Source organism: Alexandromys fortis, unplaced genomic scaffold (assembly GCF_014885135.2).
Source record: "Alexandromys fortis isolate MF-2015 unplaced genomic scaffold, M_Fortis_MF-2015_v1.1 scaffold_369, whole genome shotgun sequence".
In the NCBI taxonomy this organism is placed as follows: Eukaryota; Metazoa; Chordata; class Mammalia; order Rodentia; family Cricetidae; genus Alexandromys; species Alexandromys fortis.
The window spans coordinates 522,579-544,477 of record NW_026068250.1 but is presented as its reverse complement, the minus strand read 5'-3'; the positions used below and the strand labels follow the sequence as shown (position 1 = coordinate 544,477).

The 21,899-nt window shown below is 45.6% G+C and overlaps 1 protein-coding gene across 2 annotated transcripts; it reads left to right on the top strand.

Moving 5' to 3' along the window:
* The first annotated feature begins 6,915 nt into the window (after positions 1-6,915).
* Positions 6,916-21,297, top strand: Akr1a1 (aldo-keto reductase family 1 member A1). 2 transcript variants are annotated; one of them, XM_050131364.1, is made up of 8 exons: positions 6,917-7,239; positions 15,349-15,435; positions 16,929-17,200; positions 18,176-18,371; positions 18,582-18,781; positions 19,539-19,611; positions 19,893-19,979; positions 21,149-21,297. In XM_050131364.1, exons 2-8 carry the CDS (start codon positions 15,355-15,357, stop codon positions 21,212-21,214), a joined length of 975 nt encoding a protein of 324 aa, XP_049987321.1. In that variant the 5' UTR covers positions 6,917-7,239; positions 15,349-15,354; the 3' UTR covers positions 21,215-21,297. The 2 variants fall into 2 exon arrangements, with proteins under 2 accessions (XP_049987322.1, XP_049987321.1); XM_050131365.1 differs by lacking the exon at positions 19,893-19,979 and having other exon boundaries at positions 6,916-7,239.
* The last annotated feature ends 602 nt before the right edge of the window (positions 21,298-21,899 follow it).

The following is a 21,899-nucleotide window of genomic DNA, read 5'->3' as shown; positions in this document are numbered from 1 at the left end:
TGCTCCGGCTCCAGGGGATCTGACACCCTCTTCTGGTCTCCACGGGTACTGTACTCATGCACACATATCCTCATGTAGGCACATATATGGGTAGACAAAAACCAGCTTTTTAGTCAGGGGGTGATTGCCCACACCTTTAATCCAGCACCTGGGAGGCAGAGGCAGGTAGTCTGTGAGTTCGAGGCCAGCCGGCCCACAGAGCAACCTCCATGACAGCCAGGGCCACAGAGAGAAACCCTGTTTCAAAAAAGAACAAAGAAATGGGGCAGTGATGGCCCACGCCTGCAATTCCAGCACTCGGGAGGTAGAGGCTGGTGGATCTCTGTGAATTAGAGCTCCACAAAACAAATTTCAGGACAGCCAGGGCTGTTTCATGGAGAAACACTGTCTCAAAAAAACAAAACAAGATAACAACAACAAAAAGGGGTATCTGTCTGTGGTGGTGCTGCCAGACATGGCGGTGTTAGAAGTCCTCTCAGTTCTTGTCTGATAGCCAGCCTAGCCAATCCGGTGAGCTCCAAATCTAGTGAGAGACTCTCAAAAACAGGAAGGGGGAAATGCTGACTTCTGTTCCCCACACACGCATATATCGGCAAAGGATCACACACCTCCACACCAAACAAGCACGAAACTGCCGTCCGTTTCCACTCCTACAGGGGAAAGAGGTGGGGGAGAAAGAGCAGCCAGCCATGGCGGAGCGCAGCCTTGCTTCTCTGTTGTGGGCTATTTCTTCACTGTGTGAAGAGACCATTAATGAACAAAACTTCTCTAGTCAGCGAGTCAGCTGCCTGACTTGTGACAGTCAGCATGTCTGGCAATCATCTCTTCTGGGTGGATTTGGGAATGAGACATTTCTTTTTTAACTTTTCGGTTTTTATTTATTATCATTGTGGAGGTGTATGTGTTTGAGAGATGCACTTTTTTTTTTCTTTTCTAAACAAGGTTTCTCCATGGAGCTTTGGAGCCTGTCCTGGAACTCACTCTATATACCAGGCTGGCCTAGAACTGTCAGAGATCCACACGCCTCCGGGTGCTGGGACTAAAGGCTATGCCACCACCGCCTGGCAGGAGGTGCACTTTTGCTACAGGATGTACGTGGAGGTCAGAGGACACCTTTGTGCAGGTGGATCTCTCCTTCCACCTTCACATAAGCTCTAGGAAATCAAGCTCAGGTCTTCAGGCTCACACAGAAAGCACTGCTGCCCACTCGGAGCCATCACCAGCCTCTCAGGCACTTAGAAACAATTTCATACATGCATCCATGATCATGTTCATTCTCATTCTCTCCCAACATCGCCAACATGTCTTCCTCCGACCATGTCCTCTCCTTTGTTGTGTGTGGAACTCACTAGTGCTGCCTGGCAGAATGCTGAGTAAGCTCCTCGGCTCGATCTTGCCCTCAGGCACGTCTTGAACCACTGAGTGTGCTTAACATTTGATGATTTCAACCTTGTACTCCTCCAGGAGCACCTGGGCTGACTTAGAACAAAGAAACCACTCATGGTGTGTACTTACTAAGCTATTAATAAAAATGTACATACAGATTCCCTTTATAGTTTGTAGCACAAACGTATCTTTATAATGCAGAATATAAAAGTACCCTTCCATCAGGGGATCAGGGGCTAGGAGGTCCTTACAATCCAGAAAGCATCACACGTCCTGGCAGCTCATTTCAGGTTTAAGTCTTAGATCCTGGCTTTCTTTCTGTCTCTGCGTTCCCCCCCACACCCCCATTTCTTCTTCCAGCCTCACCCTCTGACTGGGGGAGAATTGCTGTCTGTTTGTTGGGACTTCCAGGTCCAGGCCAGGGTGAAACTCTACAAACACCCCAAATCAACTACCCACCTCCCTCTGGGTGGCTGAGGCCTCTCTCAGTGGGTGGAACACCCATTAGCCTCAACATGGTTTGTCTGAGACTGCCCAATCCCCAGAGCCTGTGCCAGGAGACCTTGGCTAATTCTCAGTTTAAAACTGCTGCTTCAGCCGGGTGATGGTGGCGCATGCCTATAATCCCAGCACTCGGGAGGCAGAGGCAGGTGGATCTCTGTGAGTTCGAGACCAGCCTGGTCTACAGACAGGCTCCAAAGCCACAGAGAAACCCTGTCTCGAAAAACCAAAAACAAACAAACAAACAAAACAAAACAAAAAAAAACCCTGCTGCTTCATGCCACCAGCCCAGCCCTGTTTTGAGTGGCTTTTAAAAGCTGGACTTCCTTTCAGTAGGTTAATTCAATCTACAGACTTCTCTGGCCTGCAGGGACATCTTTTAGCCATGGCCTTGCCTTCCTGCCAAGCCCCAAAAGATAAGAAGCTCTTGGAGGCTTGGTTAAATGACCAAATATAACTCCCCATCACCCCCACTCTTTTACAGGGAGACTCTTGTAAAGGCTGAGACTATCTGCCTATATATATACAATTCTCACCCTATCTTTTTCCTCATCAACGGTTAAATACAATCATGTGGGGCTGGAGAGATGGCTCAGAGGTTAAGAGCATTGCCTGCTCTTCCAAAGGTCCTGAGTTCAATTCCCAGCAACCACATGGTGGCTCACAACCATCTGTGATGAGGTCTGGTGCCCTCTTCTGGCCTTCATGCATACACACAGACAGAATATTGTATACATAATAAATCCATAAATATAAAAAAAAAAAAAAAAAAGAAACTGGCCTTTTGCCACAGCCTAACAAACACCATCTCTGGCTGTGATCTCAGCTAGCTGATAAGCTTCTGTGCCCTGCGGTGTTTTTTTATTTTTATATTTAAGTTTGTTTCTGATTTTCCTGAAATCTTGTTTCTGGAATAGAGTTTGTTTCTGGTTTATTAGACTTTGGTGGTCTATCCCCATCATTGCACAACCCCCCAGGACCCAACAGGCTTAGCTCGTTGGGGCTGTCAGGGCCCAGGCTTCTACCTAAAATCTCTGCTAACACTAGGAAGACAGAAATAGAGCTTTGTTAAAGCAATGGCAATTGTTTTAAGCCCACAAGTGTAGCAAGCTTTGTCAGACTATCTTTGAACAGCCAGTCCGCAAATAATGACCCAGACAGAGACTTATTGTGAATTATGAAAGCTTGGCCTTAGCTTAGGCTTTTTCCCAACTAGCTCTAATTAACCCATGTTTTTAAAATATACATTCTACCATGTCGCTTGTTTACCTCTTCTCATTTTGTTTTGTTTTTTGAAACAGGATTTCTCTGTGTAGCCCTGGCTGTCCTGGAACTCACTCTCTAGACCAGGCTGGCCTCGAACTCACCCAAATGCTGGGATTAAAGGCAGGCGCCACCACTGCCTGGCTGGTTACCTCTTCTTAGTAAGGCCATCTGACTTGCTCTAGAGTCTGCTGGTGAAATCTCAGACCTAGATTCCTTCTCCTAGTTTCTCCCTCTCTGCCCGGAAGTCCAGCCTATTCTCTCCTGCATTGTTACTGACCATTAACCTCTTTATTAATCCAATCAGAAGGTGCCTTAGGCAGAGACGCCTCTTTATAGTATAAACTAATATCCCTGCAAGAGGATATTTTTTTTTCTTGACAGAAATACGAGTTGCCTGGGAAGAGGGACCCTCACAGTTGAGGGATTGCCTGTGGGCATGTCTGGGGCGGGGGAGGGCTTTCTTGATTACAGACTGGTGCAGGAGGCTGCAGCCCACTGTGCATGGCACCAATACTGGCCAGGTGTTCCTGGGTTGTATCTGTAACCCAGATTGTATCTGTAAGTCTGTGTTCTCCGTGGTCTCTACCTCAGGTTCCTGCTTGAGTTGCTGTTCTGACTTCACTCAGTGATAGACTGTGACATGGAAGTGTAAGGTGAAAAAGGCCTTTTCCTCCCCAAGTTGGTGTTGATCAGTGTTTTATCACAGGAATAGAAAGTAGACTAGGGCCTCTGCTCCCCGAGTGCTGGGATAAAGGTGTACGCCACTAAAAAAAAAAAAAAAAAAAAAAAAGAAAGTAGACTAGGGTAATGCCCCAAATCATAAACTATATCATTCAAAATTACGATTTTTATTTATTTTGTGGCAGGGTCTCATGTAGCCCAGATTTGCCTATTACTTGTTATATAGCCAAGGCTGAGCTTGAGTTACTGACCTTGCCTCCTCTAACTTCCAGGTACTAGGATTAGAGACCTGATCCCCCACACTCCTGAGCAAACAGATTAGTTCTGGAAAATAATACTCATCTGACCTGACTAGGAAAATGCTCAGTGGGCTAAGGTTACAGTTTACATGGACACTTGAGTCTCAGAGTTGGGAAAAAGGCCTCTGGGTCACAGCAATGACTCAGCAGTTCACTAACTGGCAAGGTCACTACTGACTGTTGGACTTGAGACTTTTCAGAAGACAGATTCAGCAGGAAAAGGAATGGAGAGTCCATTAGGCCTTGCAGAAGATGGTGGAAGTACTACCCTGGGGTTGGGGGGCGGGGGTAAAGGTCTCTGTACTCTCAGAGAAGCACTAAGGAAACCAGGAATGTTAATTAGGTAGGGCGTCTCCTCAGTGGAGGAGATGCAAATCAAATACCGGCATTCTATCCAGAAAGCCAACTGGATTCTTGAACAACCTGGCAACCCTTTTACTAACTGAGGAGGCAGACCTTGCCCACCTCTTGCTGTGAAATTCCGCAGCGTGCTGGTCCCAGACTCTTCCCTCCCTAGACAGTTGTCCACTCTTAGGGGAGATGTCACAAGTACTTTATGGCCCTCTGATCTGTGCTATTGACCACACTAGATTCCAGGCCTTTAAGCTAGGACCCACCCTTATGGTGTAGAGACACCTACGCTTCATTGTGCACCAGGAGTGGACTGATTGTTGCCTGGAAACCTTTCCCCAAGTCGTACTGTGTTTAGATCTGCTGACAGGGAACCGCCTGGCAGTAGACTCCCTGCATCTGTTCCAGGTTGATAAAGTCAGGCTGTGCAGGGTTTTCATTCTTATCTCTTCTCAAGGCTCGCTTCCCTGTTTGACAACTGCAAGGATTCGTTCAAAAGGGAATATAGTATGTGTCTCTTCACGGTAAATCTGCTGGGCTAATATGTGTTTGAGGGATTCTAAATTTTGATACAATGAAGTTCAATCTGAGTTTACTTTTTTTGTTTTGTTTTGTTTTTCAAGACAGTTTCTCTGTGTGTAGCCTTGGCTATCCTGGAACTTGCTCTGTAGACCAGACTATGCTGGCCTCAAACTCACAGAATCTGTCTGCCACTGCTTACTGAGTGCTGGGGTTAAAGGTGTGAGCAAACATTGCCTGGCAAATTTATTTATTTTTTGAGACAAATTTTCACTATCTAGTTCAGGCAGGCCTGGACGCTTTGTAGCTCAGATTGGCCTTAAACTTAGGCCAGTTCTCCTGCCTGCCTCAGTCCTTATCCAGAGTGTTGGGATTATAAGCATAAATACATTTGTATTTTGCCTGCATATATATCTGTGTGAGGGTGTCAGATCTTTGAGTTCTAGACACTTGTGAGCTGCCATGTGGGTACTGGGAACTGAATTCAGGTCCTCTGGAACAGCAGCCAGTGTTCTTAACCACTGAGCCATCTCTCCTGTCCCAATGAAATAATGTTTTTTTGTTTTGTTTTGTTTTGTTTGAGACAGGGTTTCTCTGTATAGCCCTGGCTGTCCTGGAACTAGCTCTTGTCGACCAGGTGGCCTCGAACTCACAGAGATCCGCCTACCTCTGCCTCCCAAGTGCTGGAAATAATTTGTTTTAAATAGAAAAGAAAAAGGTCTGGGTGTGGTGGCGCATGCCTTTCATCTCAGCACTTAGGAGTCAGAGCTAGGCAGATCTCTGTGATTTCGAGGTCAGCCTGATTTATATAGTGAGTTCCAGGACAGCCAGAGCCACATAGTGAGACCCTGTTTCACAAACAACAACACCAAAAAAAAAAAAAAAAAAAAAAAACCAAATCCAACAAACATAAATCAATCCCCAAGCAAATAAAATGTCTAGAGTTGTATATCATGATTCAATAAAATTCTATTTATGAATTATTTTTATTTCTCTATATGTGTGTCACCTATATGCAGGTGTTCATGGAGGCCAGAAGAGTGTTAACCCCCTTAGAGCTGGAGTCACAGACCGTTATGAATCTTCTGACATGAGTGCTGGGAACTGAACTGGGTTTTCCGAAAAAGCAGCAAGAGTTCTACACCCTCCCCGCACCCTTGGCCATCTCTCCAGTTCCAAGTATTTCCATTTAGATAGGAAATCATGAGTCTCAGGCTGGCCTCAAACTCACTGTGTAGGAGGCAAGAAACTTTGAACCTTCTGATTCTGCTCACCTCCATCCCCCAGTGTAGGAGAGGATGGCTTCTTTGCATTCCTAATTTTTTTTTCTAAACAAGCGTCTTGCGTATCCCAGGTTGGCATCAAATTCATTAGGTAGGTAGGAGAGGATGGCCTTGAAGTCTTAATCTGCCTGCCCTCGCATCCTGAGAGACCAGATGGAAGTACGTGCCACCATGCAGAGCTAAGGTTTGAACCCAGGGACTCTACCAACTGAACTACAGTCTCAGCAACTTAAACTTCTGATCCTCCTTGCCTCCACCTCCCAAGTGCTGGGATCAACAACCAGTTTTATGCAGTGCTGGGATTTGAGCCCAGGACTTTATACTAAGCAAGCACTGTAGTAATTTAGCTACATCCCCAGCGCTTATTTACGAAGTCTTTAGCAGAGTGCCAGTGCAAGATATTGACTGGGAGATCAATAACTTTCTAGAATGGCGTCTGGAGAGGCCAGATTGTCGATGTTCTGGTCAAATTTAGTGTTAGGGCAGCTCTGAGAAGCCGGCCATCCCTTGGAGGGATGGGAGGACCGAAAAACACACCAGGTACCACAGAGGCGCTTATTCTCCAGTAAGTACAGGGAATCCAGGCCTAGAGAGGCGCCTACGCAGTGCATTGTGGGACGGTTGAAGGCGTGGCCAGCGCCCAGGACCGTCCACGTCGCCCGTGCGCAGGCACAGTTTGAGGACCCCGGCCCGTCCAGCAGCTCGCTCTCGAGTGAGCTCTTCCTGGGGAGGGATGTGTAAAGTCCCTGGTTTGGCTTCTACCGCCTCTTCTTCGCAGGACAGCGGGGGTCTCCGTCCTGCGCGTGATTCTGGAAACCGGGGCCTTGCTCCTCCTTGGGGTGGGGCTTCCTCTTCGCTTCCAGACTTAAGCCGAAGCCTGCCGGCTTACTACTTGAGTGCTGAGCTCAATTCTAGCCACATTGTCTTCTCCGCAGCCTGCGCTCACTGCCAAGGTGAGTTCTACCTACTGCTGGCCCCTTCCTTCCCTTCCTCCCCCAAGCGCCCTTCCCCCAAGGAAGAAGCTAGGCCTTTCAGTGCCGCGGCGTCCGCCCCGGGATTGAGCGGAGAGCGTCGACGTTGAGACAATGAGGTTTCGTTTCGGATTTGAGCTCTTCTTCCTATTCTGTGTGTTCTCAGATAACGTCTGTTTCTCTCAACCTCTGTTTCCCTAGAACTGGGGTAAACCTTTGAATTTGTACATTTTGGTTGCCCCCTCTCGGTTTTCTCATCTGCGCGACATTTCTGGAGCCTCGGCCTTTCCTAATGGAGATGCAGGCGTGTTTCTAGCAAGTGGCGGAAGTGGGGGCGAGAAATTAGCTTGATTAAGCCATCGCCTTAGGTTTGAGAAACCTTGGACGTTATCTATCCTGTTGCTGCCGAGCTTTTTTTTTTTTTAAGTGAAAATACCCGAACCTTCACCGAGCCTACTGCTAATGGACTCTACCATTTAGACTGTGCATAGTCAGCACTGCAGGATCTCTCTCCCTAGGTTCTGATCAGGCCTGTTCCTTTTCCAAGGTTCCGCTTTTTCCATGTGTAATACAGGTTTAATTTCAGCATGATCCTTTCTGGCTCGGTGGAATTGTTTATTATTTATATGTATTTTTTTTCAGAGTCTCAATATTTTCTAAAGATTGATTTATTTTATGCCTATTAATGATTTTGTCTGCATATATGTATGCTCCGTGTGGGTCCCTCGTGCCCATGGAGGTCAAAAGGAGGCAATGGATCCCCTGGTACTGAAGTTGATAGCTGATATTTGGGTTCTGGGAATCAAACCCAGGTGCTTTGTGAGAGAAACGAGAGTTAAGCAAGCAGCCTAGCCATCTCTCCAACCCCCAAGACAGGGTTTCTTATATCTTAGTCTTGCCTTGAACTTGTGATACATAGCCGAAGCCGAAGTTGACCTTGGCTCCCTGGTCTTAATGCCTCCTCTGCCTTGTGATTGCTGGAATTGTTGGAGTTTGTTACCTTAATGGAGTGCTGGGATCAAACCCCAGGACGAGCACTTTACCAGCCAAACCACACCTCCAGCCCAGAATTTATATTTTTTCCAAATACTAGCAGGTGGCTGGGCGGTGGTTGTACACAGCTTTAATCACAATACTCAGGAGGTAGAGGCAGGCCGAACTCTATGAGTTTGAGACCAGCCTGGTCTGCAAATCCAGTTCCAGGATAGCAGGGCTATACAGAGAAACCCTGTTTCAAAATTTAAAAAAAAAAAAAAAAAAAAGAAACAAAACAAAACAAAACCAAACCCATGAGTATAGTTTAGAGGTAGAATTGCAGAATTGATCAATATAAGACCTTGAGTTCATTCTCTACACACACACACACACATACACACACACGTGTGCTCATGCGTTTTTCCCAGAAGAAATGAAGATGATGGACTTAGTGATTTCCTAGATGCCTCGCCAGTAAACTGAGCTGTCTGGCTTGCAAGGCGTGGTTTCTCAGGCCTATGAAAACAGCACTTGGCCTTTAATCCCAGCACTTGGGAGGCAGAGGCAGGCAGATCTCTGTGAGTTTGACACCAGCCTGGTCTACAAGAGCTAGTTCCAGGACAGGCTCCAAAGCCACAGAGAAACCCTGTCTCGAAAAACCGAAAAAAGAAAAATGAAAAAGAAAACAGCACTTGGAATGAAAATCAGAACTCAGGGTCATTCTTCTCTGCAGAGAATTTAAGACTATCCTGGGCCGCTTGAGGTTGCATCTGGAAAAACCAAACTAAATCAAAAAGAAAAGCCCCAGTGGTCAAGATCTCTCCATTAACTGTGTGTGCATGGTAAGGGATTCAGATAAATGGCCCAGGTCGGGAGACATCTCAGTGTGGACAAAAGGATGCAGTGAGATGTACAGTCCTTAAGTACACACACATTGTCTCTTTCTCTTTTCTCTCACAAGACAATCGTGCAAAGGTGATGGGAATTTTCAGGGGTGCTAGGTCAATGGTAACAGCTAGGCAGGTGTGAAGTTTGGGGAAAGAGTGTGCAGAGGCCAGGAATTCTGTTGTGCTTGTTTCACAGGGTCTGAAATGAAGAGTTGGGGAAGTGAGGAATGTGGGAGCCAGTTTTCAAGAACTCTGGACTTTAGTCTGGGGAAAATTGCTGAACAGTATGAGCTAAGGCCTCATGTGATTGAATTGGGTTTATGGATTTTGAAGAAGTCCAAATTAAAAGTAGTGCCCGGTTTAGGCAAGGGAAGGTAGTGGTCACAGCTAGGGCAGGACAGTGGAGGCTGGTGTAAATACACTGGGAAAGAGTTCGTTCAGGAAATGTATATGTTTATTTTATATTTATTTACTTTTGGTGTTTTTGAGACAGGGCCTTAGTATGTTACATGAACTTGTGGAATCATCTTGCCTTTCGTAGGCTCAGATGTGCACCCACACACCTAGGAAGTTTGTCACCTGCACACCTAACTCAGCATGTATATATTTTTAGAGAGTTAGAGGTTTTGGACTTGTGTTTTTATTTTTATTTTTTTTTTAATTTATTTTTGTTTTGTGTCAGTCCATGTCCCTCCTCTGCCTCACCAGCTTTTAACAGGATTTTTTTGTTTGTTTTTCAAGACAGGGTTTCTTTGTGTCTCTCTGTCTGCCCTTGGACTCGCTCTCTAGACCAGGCTGGCCTTGAACTCAGAGATCTGCCTGTTTCTCCCAAGTGCTGTGAGTAAAGGCGCTGCCAGGCAGTGACCTAATAGAATGCAGCAAATAGAAAAAAATCTGGATCAATATTACTTACTTAGGATGATTTCCAAGCAGGGTTCTTAGACATGCAGGAGAAGATAAAGCCCCCTTAAATGACTTTAAAGTAAATATTTTAGAGCCGGGCGATGGTGGCGCAAGCCTTTAATCCCAGCACTTGGGAGGCAGAAGCAGGCAGATCTCTGTGAGTTAGAGACCAGCCTGGTCTACAGAGCTAGTTCTAGGACAGGGACAGGGTTTCTCTGTGGCTCTATAATCTGTCCTGGAACTTGATCTTGTAGACCAGGCTGACCTCGAACTCACAGAGATCCACCTGTCTCTGCCTCCTGAGTGCTGGGAGTAAAGGCATGTGCTACTATTGCCTGGCAGATAACTTTTTAAAGAGTTCCATAAATAATACTGTGAACATGTTGTTTGGTTTGTTTTATTCCTTGCTATCCCGGTCTTGGGTCTTTGGTGAGTTAGAGTACACAGAAGGAGAGAATGAGCAAGCATTGTGCGTGCTGCTTTAGATGTAATATCTCGACATAGTGCAGCTGAGATTCAAACCCAGGCGGGGAAGAGAGAGAAATCTTTAATAAATTAAAAAAAAAAAAACCAGGCTTGTGCAACTTTAGATCCTGGACTGTTCCGCATCCCCAGGCACCTGTGGATTGTGCAGGCAGAAAGGCCCAGAAGAAGTAAACACACTCAACTGGTTAGGGAAAGTCAGGCTTTTAGATGGTCACAGAAAGGGCAAATTTGACCAAAGGAAAGAAAGAGGATGGGGACAAAGTTAAAGGACTCTGGCATTCGGGGACTCAGGGGAAATGTCCTCAGAGTCAGGAAACACTTTCTGTCTTGTCAACAACTCTACTAGGCTATTCTAGAAAGCTGTTGTGCCTAAAGCAGACTGCTGGAAAACCACAGGCCCGTGGAGGATTACTTCTGTCCTGATGGAAATCTGTCTTCTACCATGGCCCTTCCGTCCCCCTTCTCGGAAGTTCTTATTCTTTACAGACCTTTGTTCTTCTGCCCTTTATTCCACTCCTTTGGTGTTGAGTTTTGCCTGCAAAAGGAATGAAGAGGCAAGATTAAAGTTTCTTCCATGTTCCCTATATGCTAGGCTTTGTTTAGTCTCCACCCTCGTAATTTCAGAGCCTTCTCACGTGGTGGGAGAAACCCGGGGAAAGTAAACAGGTTATTGTTTAATATGAAGCCCCTGCAGGAACTTAGCCATAGAGCCCCTTGCTTGATCCCTAGGAAGTCCGTGGTTACAAAGATCATTGCACTCGACAGTTTGGCTTGCTGCCTGGATTGACTGGTTTTGTTGTCGGTTTAGCAGAAAGAATGGCTTTTATATTCAGGTTTTACTAGGTTGTAAAATTCTTTCAGCCAGATAGTAGGAAAGACAATTTTGGTGTGTCTGTTTGCTTGTATTATTACCTGCCTTTCATGCATCTTTCAAAACTTGGGAACAAAGTTTATATTTCTAAAGATGTTATTGGCAGGTACTGCTAAGATCAAGGGGAAAGGTTATTTCTACTCCATTGGAGTAAATATTCCCTCTCCCTTCTCTTTTTGATAACTCCTGTTCACTCCTCATTTACTGAGCACTGAATTCAGGGTCCCAAGCACGTCGGGTCTGTATTCCACCACTGAGGTGTTGTTAATTCTGAAGATGTGAGGCGAAAGCCCATCAACCCAAATTATCATGGCCAAATTAATTATAACAATCAATTTATTTATATTTTAATTAATTTATACACTAATAATTTATTTGTATACACAGGCTACCTCCCCCTAAGGTGAAGTTCAAGAGATCATTATTGGATGTGGGGAAGATTTCTATAGCTCAGGGGTAGGGAGTTTCTAGATGGGGAATTTGGCAGGGAAATCGGTGGGGTTTCAGAAACAGAACCTAACAAGGTAGTTATGACAACCTTTGGAAATAAAGACATGGTTGCCATTTCCTGAAATAGGTAGTATAGTACCATCTGTAGGTAAGGTGGGGTATAGCCCAGTCCTGAGGAACAGAATTAATTATGACCAGGAGTGAATCTAGTTTGTCTTTACTGTAAGGTGACTTTCAAATCTAAGGAGGCAGTGGCTGGTTTATCATTTTGTCCCCAGCCTTTTTTCCCCCCTTTTTTAAAAAAAAAAAAATTTATTTATTTTTTTGCCTTGGTATTTTGCCTGCTTGTGTGTCTGTGTGAAGGTGTCAGATCTTGGAGTTACAGGCAGTTGTGAGCTGCCTTGTAGGTTCTGGGAGTTGAACCTCAGTCCTCTGGAAGAGCATTTAATACTCTTTAACTGCTGAACCTGCAATCCTCCTGCCTCATCCTCCAAATGGCTAGGATTACAGGTTTGCTCCACCTGTTTACTTGTTTTGTTTGAAGCAGGGTCTCTCTATGTTGTCCTCGCTGTCCTAATACTTACTATGTAGACCAGCCTGGCCTCAAACTCAGAGATTCTTCTTCCTCTTCCTCCTGAGTACTGGGACTAACCACACCTATTCTTTTTTCATAGTAAGCAGGGTCTCCTGTGGCCCAAGCTGGCTTCAAATTCAATATGTAGCGGGGGACGCATATAAATCAGCTCCCGATCCTCCTGTCCCTACCTCCCAAATGTTTGGGTTACAGGCTTGCTCTGCTTTGCTTGGCTTCCCTTGCCTCAGCTGGGCTCCAGTATCACCTCCAGTCCTGGGTGGGTCAGTCTTTGCCGCTATCCATGTGTGCCTTTGTGCAGATTTTGGCCAAAGCTCATCACATTGTAATGCTATCTGATTCTCCCACCAGACCATACTGACACGGGTATTAGGTGGCATCAAACTCAGAGATCCTTCTGCCTCAGCTTCCCAAGTACTGGGATCAAAGGCCACAATCAGCCTTTTCTCTTTGTAGATAAGGTCTCATATAACTCATGCTGGCCTCCAACTTGCTACGTAGCAAAGGATAACCTTGAATTTCTCATCCCTTTGCTTTTATTCCAGAGTTCGGGGATTACAAATTTATACAACTATGGTTTATATGGTTCTGGGAGTTAAACTCCCAGTTTGTGGACACATGCCCTAATCTAATTGCCTGTTTTTGATCTGTTGAAAATTCTTAGATTTGTACTTCACTATTTTTGTGCTGTGTTGAAGTTGTTTGTTTAGTTTCTTTTTGTAGGAAAGACTTTTTGCCTTTGACTCTTGGGAAAGACCAGCACATTTCTCTCTCTTTTTTTTTTTTTTTTTTTTTTTTTTTTTTTTGTGGTAAACATAGGGTCCTGAGCAGCCAGGTGTGCACTTTTATCATAGGGCCATAGTTTTAGCCCCCTTTCAATCTTTTTATTTTTTTTAAAGAAATTTATTTTGGGGGTGGAGAGATGGCTCAGCAGTTAGGAGCACTGCCTGCTCTTCCAGAGGTCCTGAGTTCAATTCCCAGCAACCACATGGTGGCTCACAACCATCTGTAGTAAGATAGTAAGATCTGGTGCCCTCTACTGGCCTGCAGGCACACATGCAGACAGAATATTATATACATAATGAATAAGTAAATTTTTAAAAAAAGAGAGAGGCCGGGCGGTGGTGGCGCACGCCTTTAATCCCAGTACTCGGGAGGCAGAGGCAGGAGAGAGGGAGAGATTTATTTACCAGCCTGGTCTACAAAGTGAGTTTCAGGACAGGCTCCCAAGAGAGAGATTTATTGATTAATTTTAATTTTATTATTTATTCATTTTGGTTTTTCAAAACAGGGTTTCTTTGTAGCTTTGGAGCCTGTCCTGAACTAGCTCTTGTAGATCAGGCTGGCCTCAAACTCACAGAGATCCACCTGCCTCTGCCACCCGAGTGCTGGGATTAAAGGCGTTATTTTATTTATTATTATTATTTTTTTTTTTCAAGACAAGCTTTCTCTGTGTAACACCCCTAGCTGTCATGGAACTAGCTCTTATATAGACCAGGTTTATTGATTGATTTTATATACTTGTTTGTGTTAAACATGTATATAAAATATGCTTACAAATGTGAATGGAGGTGACATCATGCCTGGCTCAAACCCCCTCCCCCCCCCCCCCCCCACACACACACAGGGTCTCTCTGGTTGTCCTGAAACTCATTCTGTAGACCAGGCTGGCTTTAAACTCATGGAGATCCACCTGTCTCTGCCTCCCAGATGCTGGGATTAAAGGTGTGTGCCACCACCGCCCAGGCCATACCTGGCTTTTATGTGGTGCTAGGCTTGAATTTCGGTTCTCATGTTTGAGTGGCAAGTACTTCACGAACTGAGTCATCTCTCCAGCTTCCCCTTTTTAGTTTTATTTTGAGACAGAGTCTTGCCTGGTCTCTCAGTCTGGTCTTGGACACTCAGTGATCCTGCTGTCTCAGCTTCTTTAATTCTGTGATTACATGAGCACATTCATTTTGTTGTTGTTATTCTGTTTATTTGCATGAGTGTCAGAGGCCCACTTGTGGGGTCAGCATTCCTCCACTGCCTGTGAGTCCTTGATCAGACTCGGTCATCAGGTCATTTATCTGCTCAGCCCTCCAGTACATTTTGGTTTTTTTTTTTTTTTTTTTTTTTGGTTTTTCGGGACAGGGTTTCTCTGTAGCTTTGGAGCCTGTCCTGGAACTAGCTCTTATAGACCAGGCTGGCCTCAAACTCACAGAGATTCGCCTGTCTCTGCCTCCTGAGTGCTGGGATTAAAGGCGTGCGCCACCACTGCCTGGCTCTTTTTTTTTTTAATAATTATTTATTATGTATACAATAGTCTGTCTGTGTGTATGCCTGCATGCCAGAAGAGGGCACTAGACCTCATTACAGATGGTTGTGAGCCACCATGTGGTTGCCGGGAATTGAACTCAGGACCTTCAGAAGAGCAGGCAATGCTCTTAACCACTGAGCCATCTCTCCAGCCCCCTGGTTTTGTTTTTTTTAACAGCCTGGCTGGCCTAGAAGTCACTGAGTATTGGGAAAAGGTTTTGATTTCTTGAGACAAGTTAGCTTGGAACTTTTGATCCTCTACCCTCTGTTTCCTGAGTGCTGGGATTACAGGCCATATCTCTAGGCTGGGTTTGTGTTAGGTGGGTGTTGCTAAGTGCTATACCACTGAGCTACTCTCTCCCTCTCAGAAACTGGAGTCTTTGAATGCTGTGTGAAGGCCAGCCAAGTTAGTAGTGTGGTTAGTGTCTGTCCCGGAGCTACTGGGTTTGGTTGATTTCAGGTTGCTTGTCTCTGTCTCTGCTCATAGGCCCTTATATCACAAGGTATTTGCTCCCCACACTGCACCACTCCTATCTCTAACCCTTTTCTGAACCATGTTTTGCAGCAGTGGGTGGCTAGGCTCAAGGCAGCATTAACTTCCTCACCGTTTATTTTCCCCTATGTTTTAGGAGACGATGGCTTCCTGTGTCCTCCTGCACACTGGACAGAAGATGCCTCTGATTGGGCTGGGGACATGGAAGAGTGAGCCTGGCCAGGTGAGGGATCGGGAAGAGGAGGGAATCTTCTAGAGTCTCTGTCAGAGGATCGGAGAGATTTGCAAGAGAGGCCCTGTATTTTCCCTAGTAAACCCCTATTATGGTTCTTGTAAGGCTAAGGGTAGTGGGAAGAGATGAGGAAAAAAGGGACAACCATGAATCCTTAGTTTCCCCAGCTAACTCAGGAGAGACTGAAGCCTGTAGAGCCTCTCTGCATCTCTACGCATTGTTATGGTAGAGTTAGAGTCTTGCTCTGAGTCCCCATATATTACTTCCCACCCTGTATTGTGATTATGTCTCCTGTCCTACACACTTAGCTTTTTTTTTTAAATATTTATTTGTTTATTTATTTATTATGTATACAATATTCTGTCTGTGTGCATGTCTACAGGCCAGAAGAGGGCACCAGACCTCTTTACAGATGGTTGTGAGCCACCATGTGGTTGCAGGGAATTGAACTCAGGACCTTTGGAAGAGCAGGCAATGCTCTTAACCACTGAGCCATCTCTCCAGCCCCCACACTTAGCTTTTAAGAACTGGCTCTTTCCCAAGTACGTATTTTGGAGTTGGGAGCATAGTCAAAAGCTTGGGAAGTTACTTGGTCAACTGTATAGACAAGAGTTAGGGAAGATTTTTAGCTGAATTTTTGTTTTGTTTTGTTTTTCAAGACAAGGTTTCTCTGTATAGCCCTGGCTGTCCTGGAACTACTCTGTAGACCAGGCTGGCCTCAAACTCACAGAGATCTGCCTGCTTCTGCATCCTGAGTTCTGGGATAAAAGGCACTGAGGCGAACTTTCTTTTCTTTCTTTCTTTTTTTTTTTTTTGAAATTTTAGATTTTATTTATTTTTTTTTGTTTATGAATAGATTGCCTTAGTTATGTTTGTATACCGGGTGTGTACCTGGTGCTCACAGAGGTCAGAAGACTACATTTGATCCCCTGAACCAGAGTTACCAAATACTGTGTTTCACCTTGTATATGCTGGGAACTGTACCCAGGTACTCTGGAAGAGCAGCCAGTGCTCCTAACTGCCAAGCCATCTCTCCAGACTTGAACTTGAACTTCTGTTCCTCCTGTCTTTATCTTCTGAGTGCCGATTTACAGGCATAAGCCAGCACACTCTGTTCATTCAAGAGCTCAAATTTAAAGCTGGGTGGTGGTGGCACACGCCTTTAATCCCAGCACTCGGGAGGCAGAGGCAGGCGGATCTCTGTGAGTTTGAGGCCAGCCTGGTCTACAAGAGCTAGTTCCAGGACAGGCACCAAAGCTACAGAGAAACCCTGTCTCGAAAAACAAAAAACAAAACAAAACAAAAAAAACCTCAAATTTAGGACTTCATACATGTTACACAAGCACTTCACTACCTGAGCTATATCCCAAGCCTAGAATCATTTTTCATCTTCTCCGCTCTGACCTGCACGGGCAGCCTTAATATAGTCCTTCCCCCTTCCCCTTTCCGACTAGTGGAACTGAAATCTCCTTTCCCTCCGGCAGGTGAAAGCAGCCGTCAAGCATGCCCTTAGTGTAGGCTACCGTCATATTGATTGTGCTGCTGTCTATGGCAACGAGACCGAGATTGGGGAGGCCCTGAAGGAGAATGTGGGACCAGGCAAGGCAGTGCCTCGAGAGGAGCTGTTTGTGACATCCAAGCTGTGGAACACTAAGCACCACCCTGAGGATGTAGAAGGTGCCCTTCGGAAGACACTGGCTGACCTCCAGTTGGAGTATCTGGACCTCTATTTGATACATTGGCCTCATGCCTTCGAGTAAGCCTTGCCTCTGCAACTTTTTCTGGAATTTGGGGATTGGGTGTGTAGTGTTAGTAATTTATCATATTCACAGCTACAGAATGGGGTAAGAACACTTAGCTGTGCAACAAGCAGATGAACTTATGTACCATGGGATCCTTACCTTTTCTGCAGCCAGGAGTTTAGGTATATAATAAGGAACACTTAGTGTATACCGTATGTTTATATGAGTGGTCTCTATCTAGTACTCTGTTGTTCAATTAGGAAACATGCTGCTCTTTTATAGTAGGCCCCCCAAGATTTTGGCTGTGAATGTTTCTCAACAGAGGGTGTGAGATGTCTTGCATCAGCATTGTGCCTTTGTCAGGTGTACAGAACTCCCCCTGAGGGCCGGGCGGTGTTGGCGCACGCCTTTAATCCCAGCACTTGGGAGGCAGAGAGGGTGGATCTCTGGGAGTTCGAGGCCAGCCTGGTCTACAAGAGCTAGTTTCGGGACGGGCACCAAAGCTACAGAGAAACCCTGTCTCAAAAAAAACAAAACAAAACAAAAAAAACACCCCTTGAGGAAGATGGCATTATGGAAGTGTACTAGAGAAAAGAAGATAGACTCTTAGCCCCTGAACCAGGCATGGTGTTGAATGTCTTTAATCCCAGTACTTGGGAAGCAGAGGCATGTGGATCTCTGACTTTGAGGCCAGCCTGGTCTACAGATTTAGTTCTGGGACAGCAGGTGCTACACAGAATCCTTGTCTTTAAAAACCAAACCAAACAAAGACCCAAAAATACAAAATCCAGGCCTATGAAAAAGGATGGGCTTTCCATATAGATGTCATACCTGAGTTATAAACTAGAAGGATGAGAAAGCATTGCTGTTTCTAATTCTTGTCACTTCATCCCTTGGTCTTAAAGTGGAGCACATAGAATAGCTAGATAAGCAGGAAGGGCAGAAGCCTGACATCTTTGCTGACACTTGGGGGGCTCTGTTTCACTCAGGCGGGGAGACAATCCCTTTCCCAAGAATGCCGATGGGACCATGCGATATGACTCCATCCACTATAAGGACACCTGGAAGGCTCTGGAGGCACTGGTGGCAAAGGGGCTGGTGAAAGCACTGGGCTTGTCCAACTTCAACAGTCGGCAGATTGATGATATCCTCAGTGTGGCCTCTGTGCGCCCAGCTGTCTTGCAGGTGAGCACTACAAACAGATGAATGGAAGGTGGGTTGTGTGTGCAGAGCATGGGTAATCAGGTGATGGATCTCCTCAGTGGAGACTGCAAGTTGTCCAAAGTGTTGTGGAAGGATTTGAAGTCCTGGAAGAGCATGAACTCACCAGTGCAAACAGTGGGCCTAGAGGTCCACAGTGGAGGCTGTGGCACCAGAGTTTGCTCACCGTTTCAGGTGGAATGCCATCCATACCTGGCCCAGAATGAGCTCATTGCCCACTGTCAAGCACGAGGCTTGGAGGTGACTGCGTATAGCCCTTTGGGATCCTCTGATCGTGCTTGGCGCCATCCCAGCGAGCCAGTCCTGCTTGAGGATCCAGTGGTCTTGGCACTTGCTGAAAAACATGGCCGGTCTCCAGCCCAGATCTTGCTCAGGTATGGGACATTTTTAAGGTAGGGGAAAGGCCTAATTGGGTGGCAAGGACTGAGGAAATTATTCTTCTTGAGACAGGCTGGCCTGCAACTGTCTAGACCAGTGTAGTGATGAGGTGAGCAGGCCTGCTTTTCGTCCCGCCCGGCTACCGGGAACACACAAACTGTATTCATTTAAACACTGCCTGGCCCATTATATCTAACCTCTTCTTGTCTAACTCTCATATCTTGCTTAACCCATTTCTAATAATCTGTGTAGCACCACGAGGTGGTGGCTTACCAGGAAAGATTCTAGCCTACACTCATCTCAGGTCGGAGAATCATGGCAACTGCCTCACTTCCCTTCTTCCCAGCATTCTGTTCTGTCTACTTCGCCCACCTAATTTCCTGCCCTATCAAAAGGCCAAGGCAGTCTCTTTATTAACCAATGAAAGTAACACATAGACAGATGACCCTCCTCCATCAGACCAGGTTGGCCAAGAACTTACAGATCCACTTGCCTCTGCCTCCAGAGTGCTAAAATTAAAGGGATGAGCTGCCATACCCAGCTCAAAGGGCACTTTTTTTTTTTTCCCTCCTTAATTTGCCTGAGTAGGACTGAGGATTTTCCATATGGGCTGAAGTGAGGCCACCATGAGGCATGTCATCTATTCTAATGGGGCTCAGGTGGTCTAGGAATTAGGGAGGGACGGAGGGCTGCATTATGGTTAAAATGTTTCTGAATGCTAATTCATTTTCTTTATTTTCATTCCCCACCCAGATGGCAGGTTCAGCGGAAAGTAATCTGTGTCCCCAAAAGCGTCACTCCTTCGCGTATCCTTCAGAACATTCAGGTATTTGATCATTAGGTTCTGTCTTCTTTAATCTCACACCTTGAATCCCAGCACTCAAGGAGGCAGAGGCAGGCAGAGCTATATGAGTTCAAGGCCAGTGTGGTCCATCTAGAGTGAGTTCCTGGTCCATCTACAGCCAGAGATACACAGAGAAACCCTTTATTGAAAAAACGAAAGAGAGAGAGAGATGGAGATGCCCGATTCTACCTACTAAGAGGCCGGTATTGAGAGACTCAGGCTACCACTCACAAGGCTGATTTTTCTTCCCCCCCCCCCCCCAGGTGTTTGATTTCACCATTAGCCCCGAGGAGATGAAGCAATTAGATGCTCTGAACAAAAATTGGCGGTATATTGTGCCCATGATTACGGTAAAGATATGTAACCATCCTGAGTCAGGGAACAGGGAAGAGGAGTTTTGGGGTGTGGTGGCCCAGGTGTGACTTCAGGCCTGCTGACTGGAGAAGGGGCAGAATGTTGGTGGGATTGCTACTCAAGGTGCATTGCTTGTTTCTTCTCTTTGCTTCCTCCTTTCCTGTCTTCCTTTCCTCTTTTTTTTTTTTTTTGAGACAGGGTCTTACATTTTTGCCCTGACTGGCCTGGAACTCAAAGGTCTGCCTGCCTCTGCCTAAAGGTGTGAGCCACCACCAGGCCTATCCCCACACGCATCTTTTTTTTTTGAGACAGGGACTTACATTGTCATTCTTGCTTTTATGCAGCTCACTGTGTGGCTCAGGCTGGCTTTGAACTCCTGCCATTCTTCCTGCCTGATTTCTCTTTCTTTCCCTTTGCCTTTCTGTTTCCCTTTCTTTCCTTTCAGGCAGATTTTACACTCCATTCTCTTGCCTCAGCCTACCAAGTTCTGGGCTACACCACGCTCTGCTTCAGTGGTCTCATTCTCTTGAAGTTGGGGAAAATTAGTATGACTCAGGTATAATGGACATAACGTGTGAGTCTCAGTCCTGCTTCCTGATGATCTTGTGACCTATTTAATTTCTCCAGTTAAATAATAAGAGAGGAGCTCAGGGGGCTGGAGAGATGGCTTAGTGGTTAAGAGCACTGACTACTCTTCTAGAGGACCCAGGTTCAATTCCCAGTACCCACATGGCAGCTTACAACTGTGTAATGCCAGGGTCAAACACTCTCATACAGGCAAAACACGGATAAAGTAAAAATAAATAATTAAAAAAAAGGATAACTTGCCCTCATGCCACATTAAATTAAAAAAAAAATAGGAGCTCAGGAAACATTGTCGACCTTGTTGAAGTCTGCTACATATAAGGAAGTAAACAGATTCTAGCTGCATTATACCAGTTGATACTACGAAGTCTTAAGGGCAAGGTTAACCATGTACCAGGCTGTGGGTTTGATGCTGGAATCACTGTCAATGTAAACATTAACTGAGGCTTGGGTCCTGCTGATGTCAGCTGTCGTAGTGCTATAGAGAGGTAAACTTCTTCAGAAGAACTGGAGGTCATGCCATGGGTCTTGGGAATGTCAGTGTTTGCTAATGCATTCATCTGTTCATCTCTCTTTTCAGATGGATGGGAAGATGGTCCCCAGAGATGCTGGACACCCTCTGTATCCCTTTAATGACCCATACTGAGGCCATCGTTTCCCAGCTTCCCTTTCAGCTCCCCTGCTAAGTGTTGCTTGCTACGCCTGAGAAAATAAAGCCCTTGGAGCATATGCTTTGTTTGACTTGACTTGTTCTGTTAGGCTTGGGAGGGAAGTTGTTGTCCTCAGGGACAGCTCAGATTCAGGACTGCTGCGTGGGACTTGTTTGTTTGAGATAGGGTTTCTCTGTCTATCTTTAACTTGTACTGGAACTCATTCTGTAGACCAGGCTGGCTTTGAACTCACAGCCTTCTGCCTGCCTCTGCTTCCTGAGTGCTGGGATTAAAGGTGTGTGCCACCACGCCTGGGTAATATTAATATATTGGTTTAAAAGACAAAACTTGAATTTTTATCAATCCCTGCTCCAGTATGTATCTAAATTTAGGATTAGGAAGAACCCCCAAAATGTTTAGGGATCTCAGCTTAGAGAATTATGAAAGATGGGGTACAATAGTGAGTGTGCAGAGGCTATCCAAAGGAAGCAGGTGTCAGGTCCAAAGCTTGTCACCTAAGACAATAAGTACCTTATCATTCCATCAAAGGTCATCAATAGATTTTAGGAAAGATTTTGGTGACTCAAAGTGGCTCTAAAGTCTATCCATATGGTGCCTCAAAGCATTTTTCTTCCTTCACTGATAGTATAAATGCATGTGGATTAAGAATAGTGCTCATCC

What these genes read in the sequence shown, in the direction of transcription:
- Akr1a1 (XM_050131364.1), top strand. Translation starts at nt 15,355, where the DNA reads ATGGCTTCCTGTGTCCTCCTGCACACTGGACAGAAGATGCCTCTGATT. An exon ending in CATTGGCCTCATGCCTTCGA is followed by an intron (nt 17,201 to 18,175) that starts GTAAGCCTTGCC and finishes TGTTTCACTCAG; the next exon opens with GCGGGGAGACAATCCCTTTC. An exon ending in TGCGCCCAGCTGTCTTGCAG is followed by an intron (nt 18,372 to 18,581) that starts GTGAGCACTACA and finishes TCACCGTTTCAG; the next exon opens with GTGGAATGCCATCCATACCT.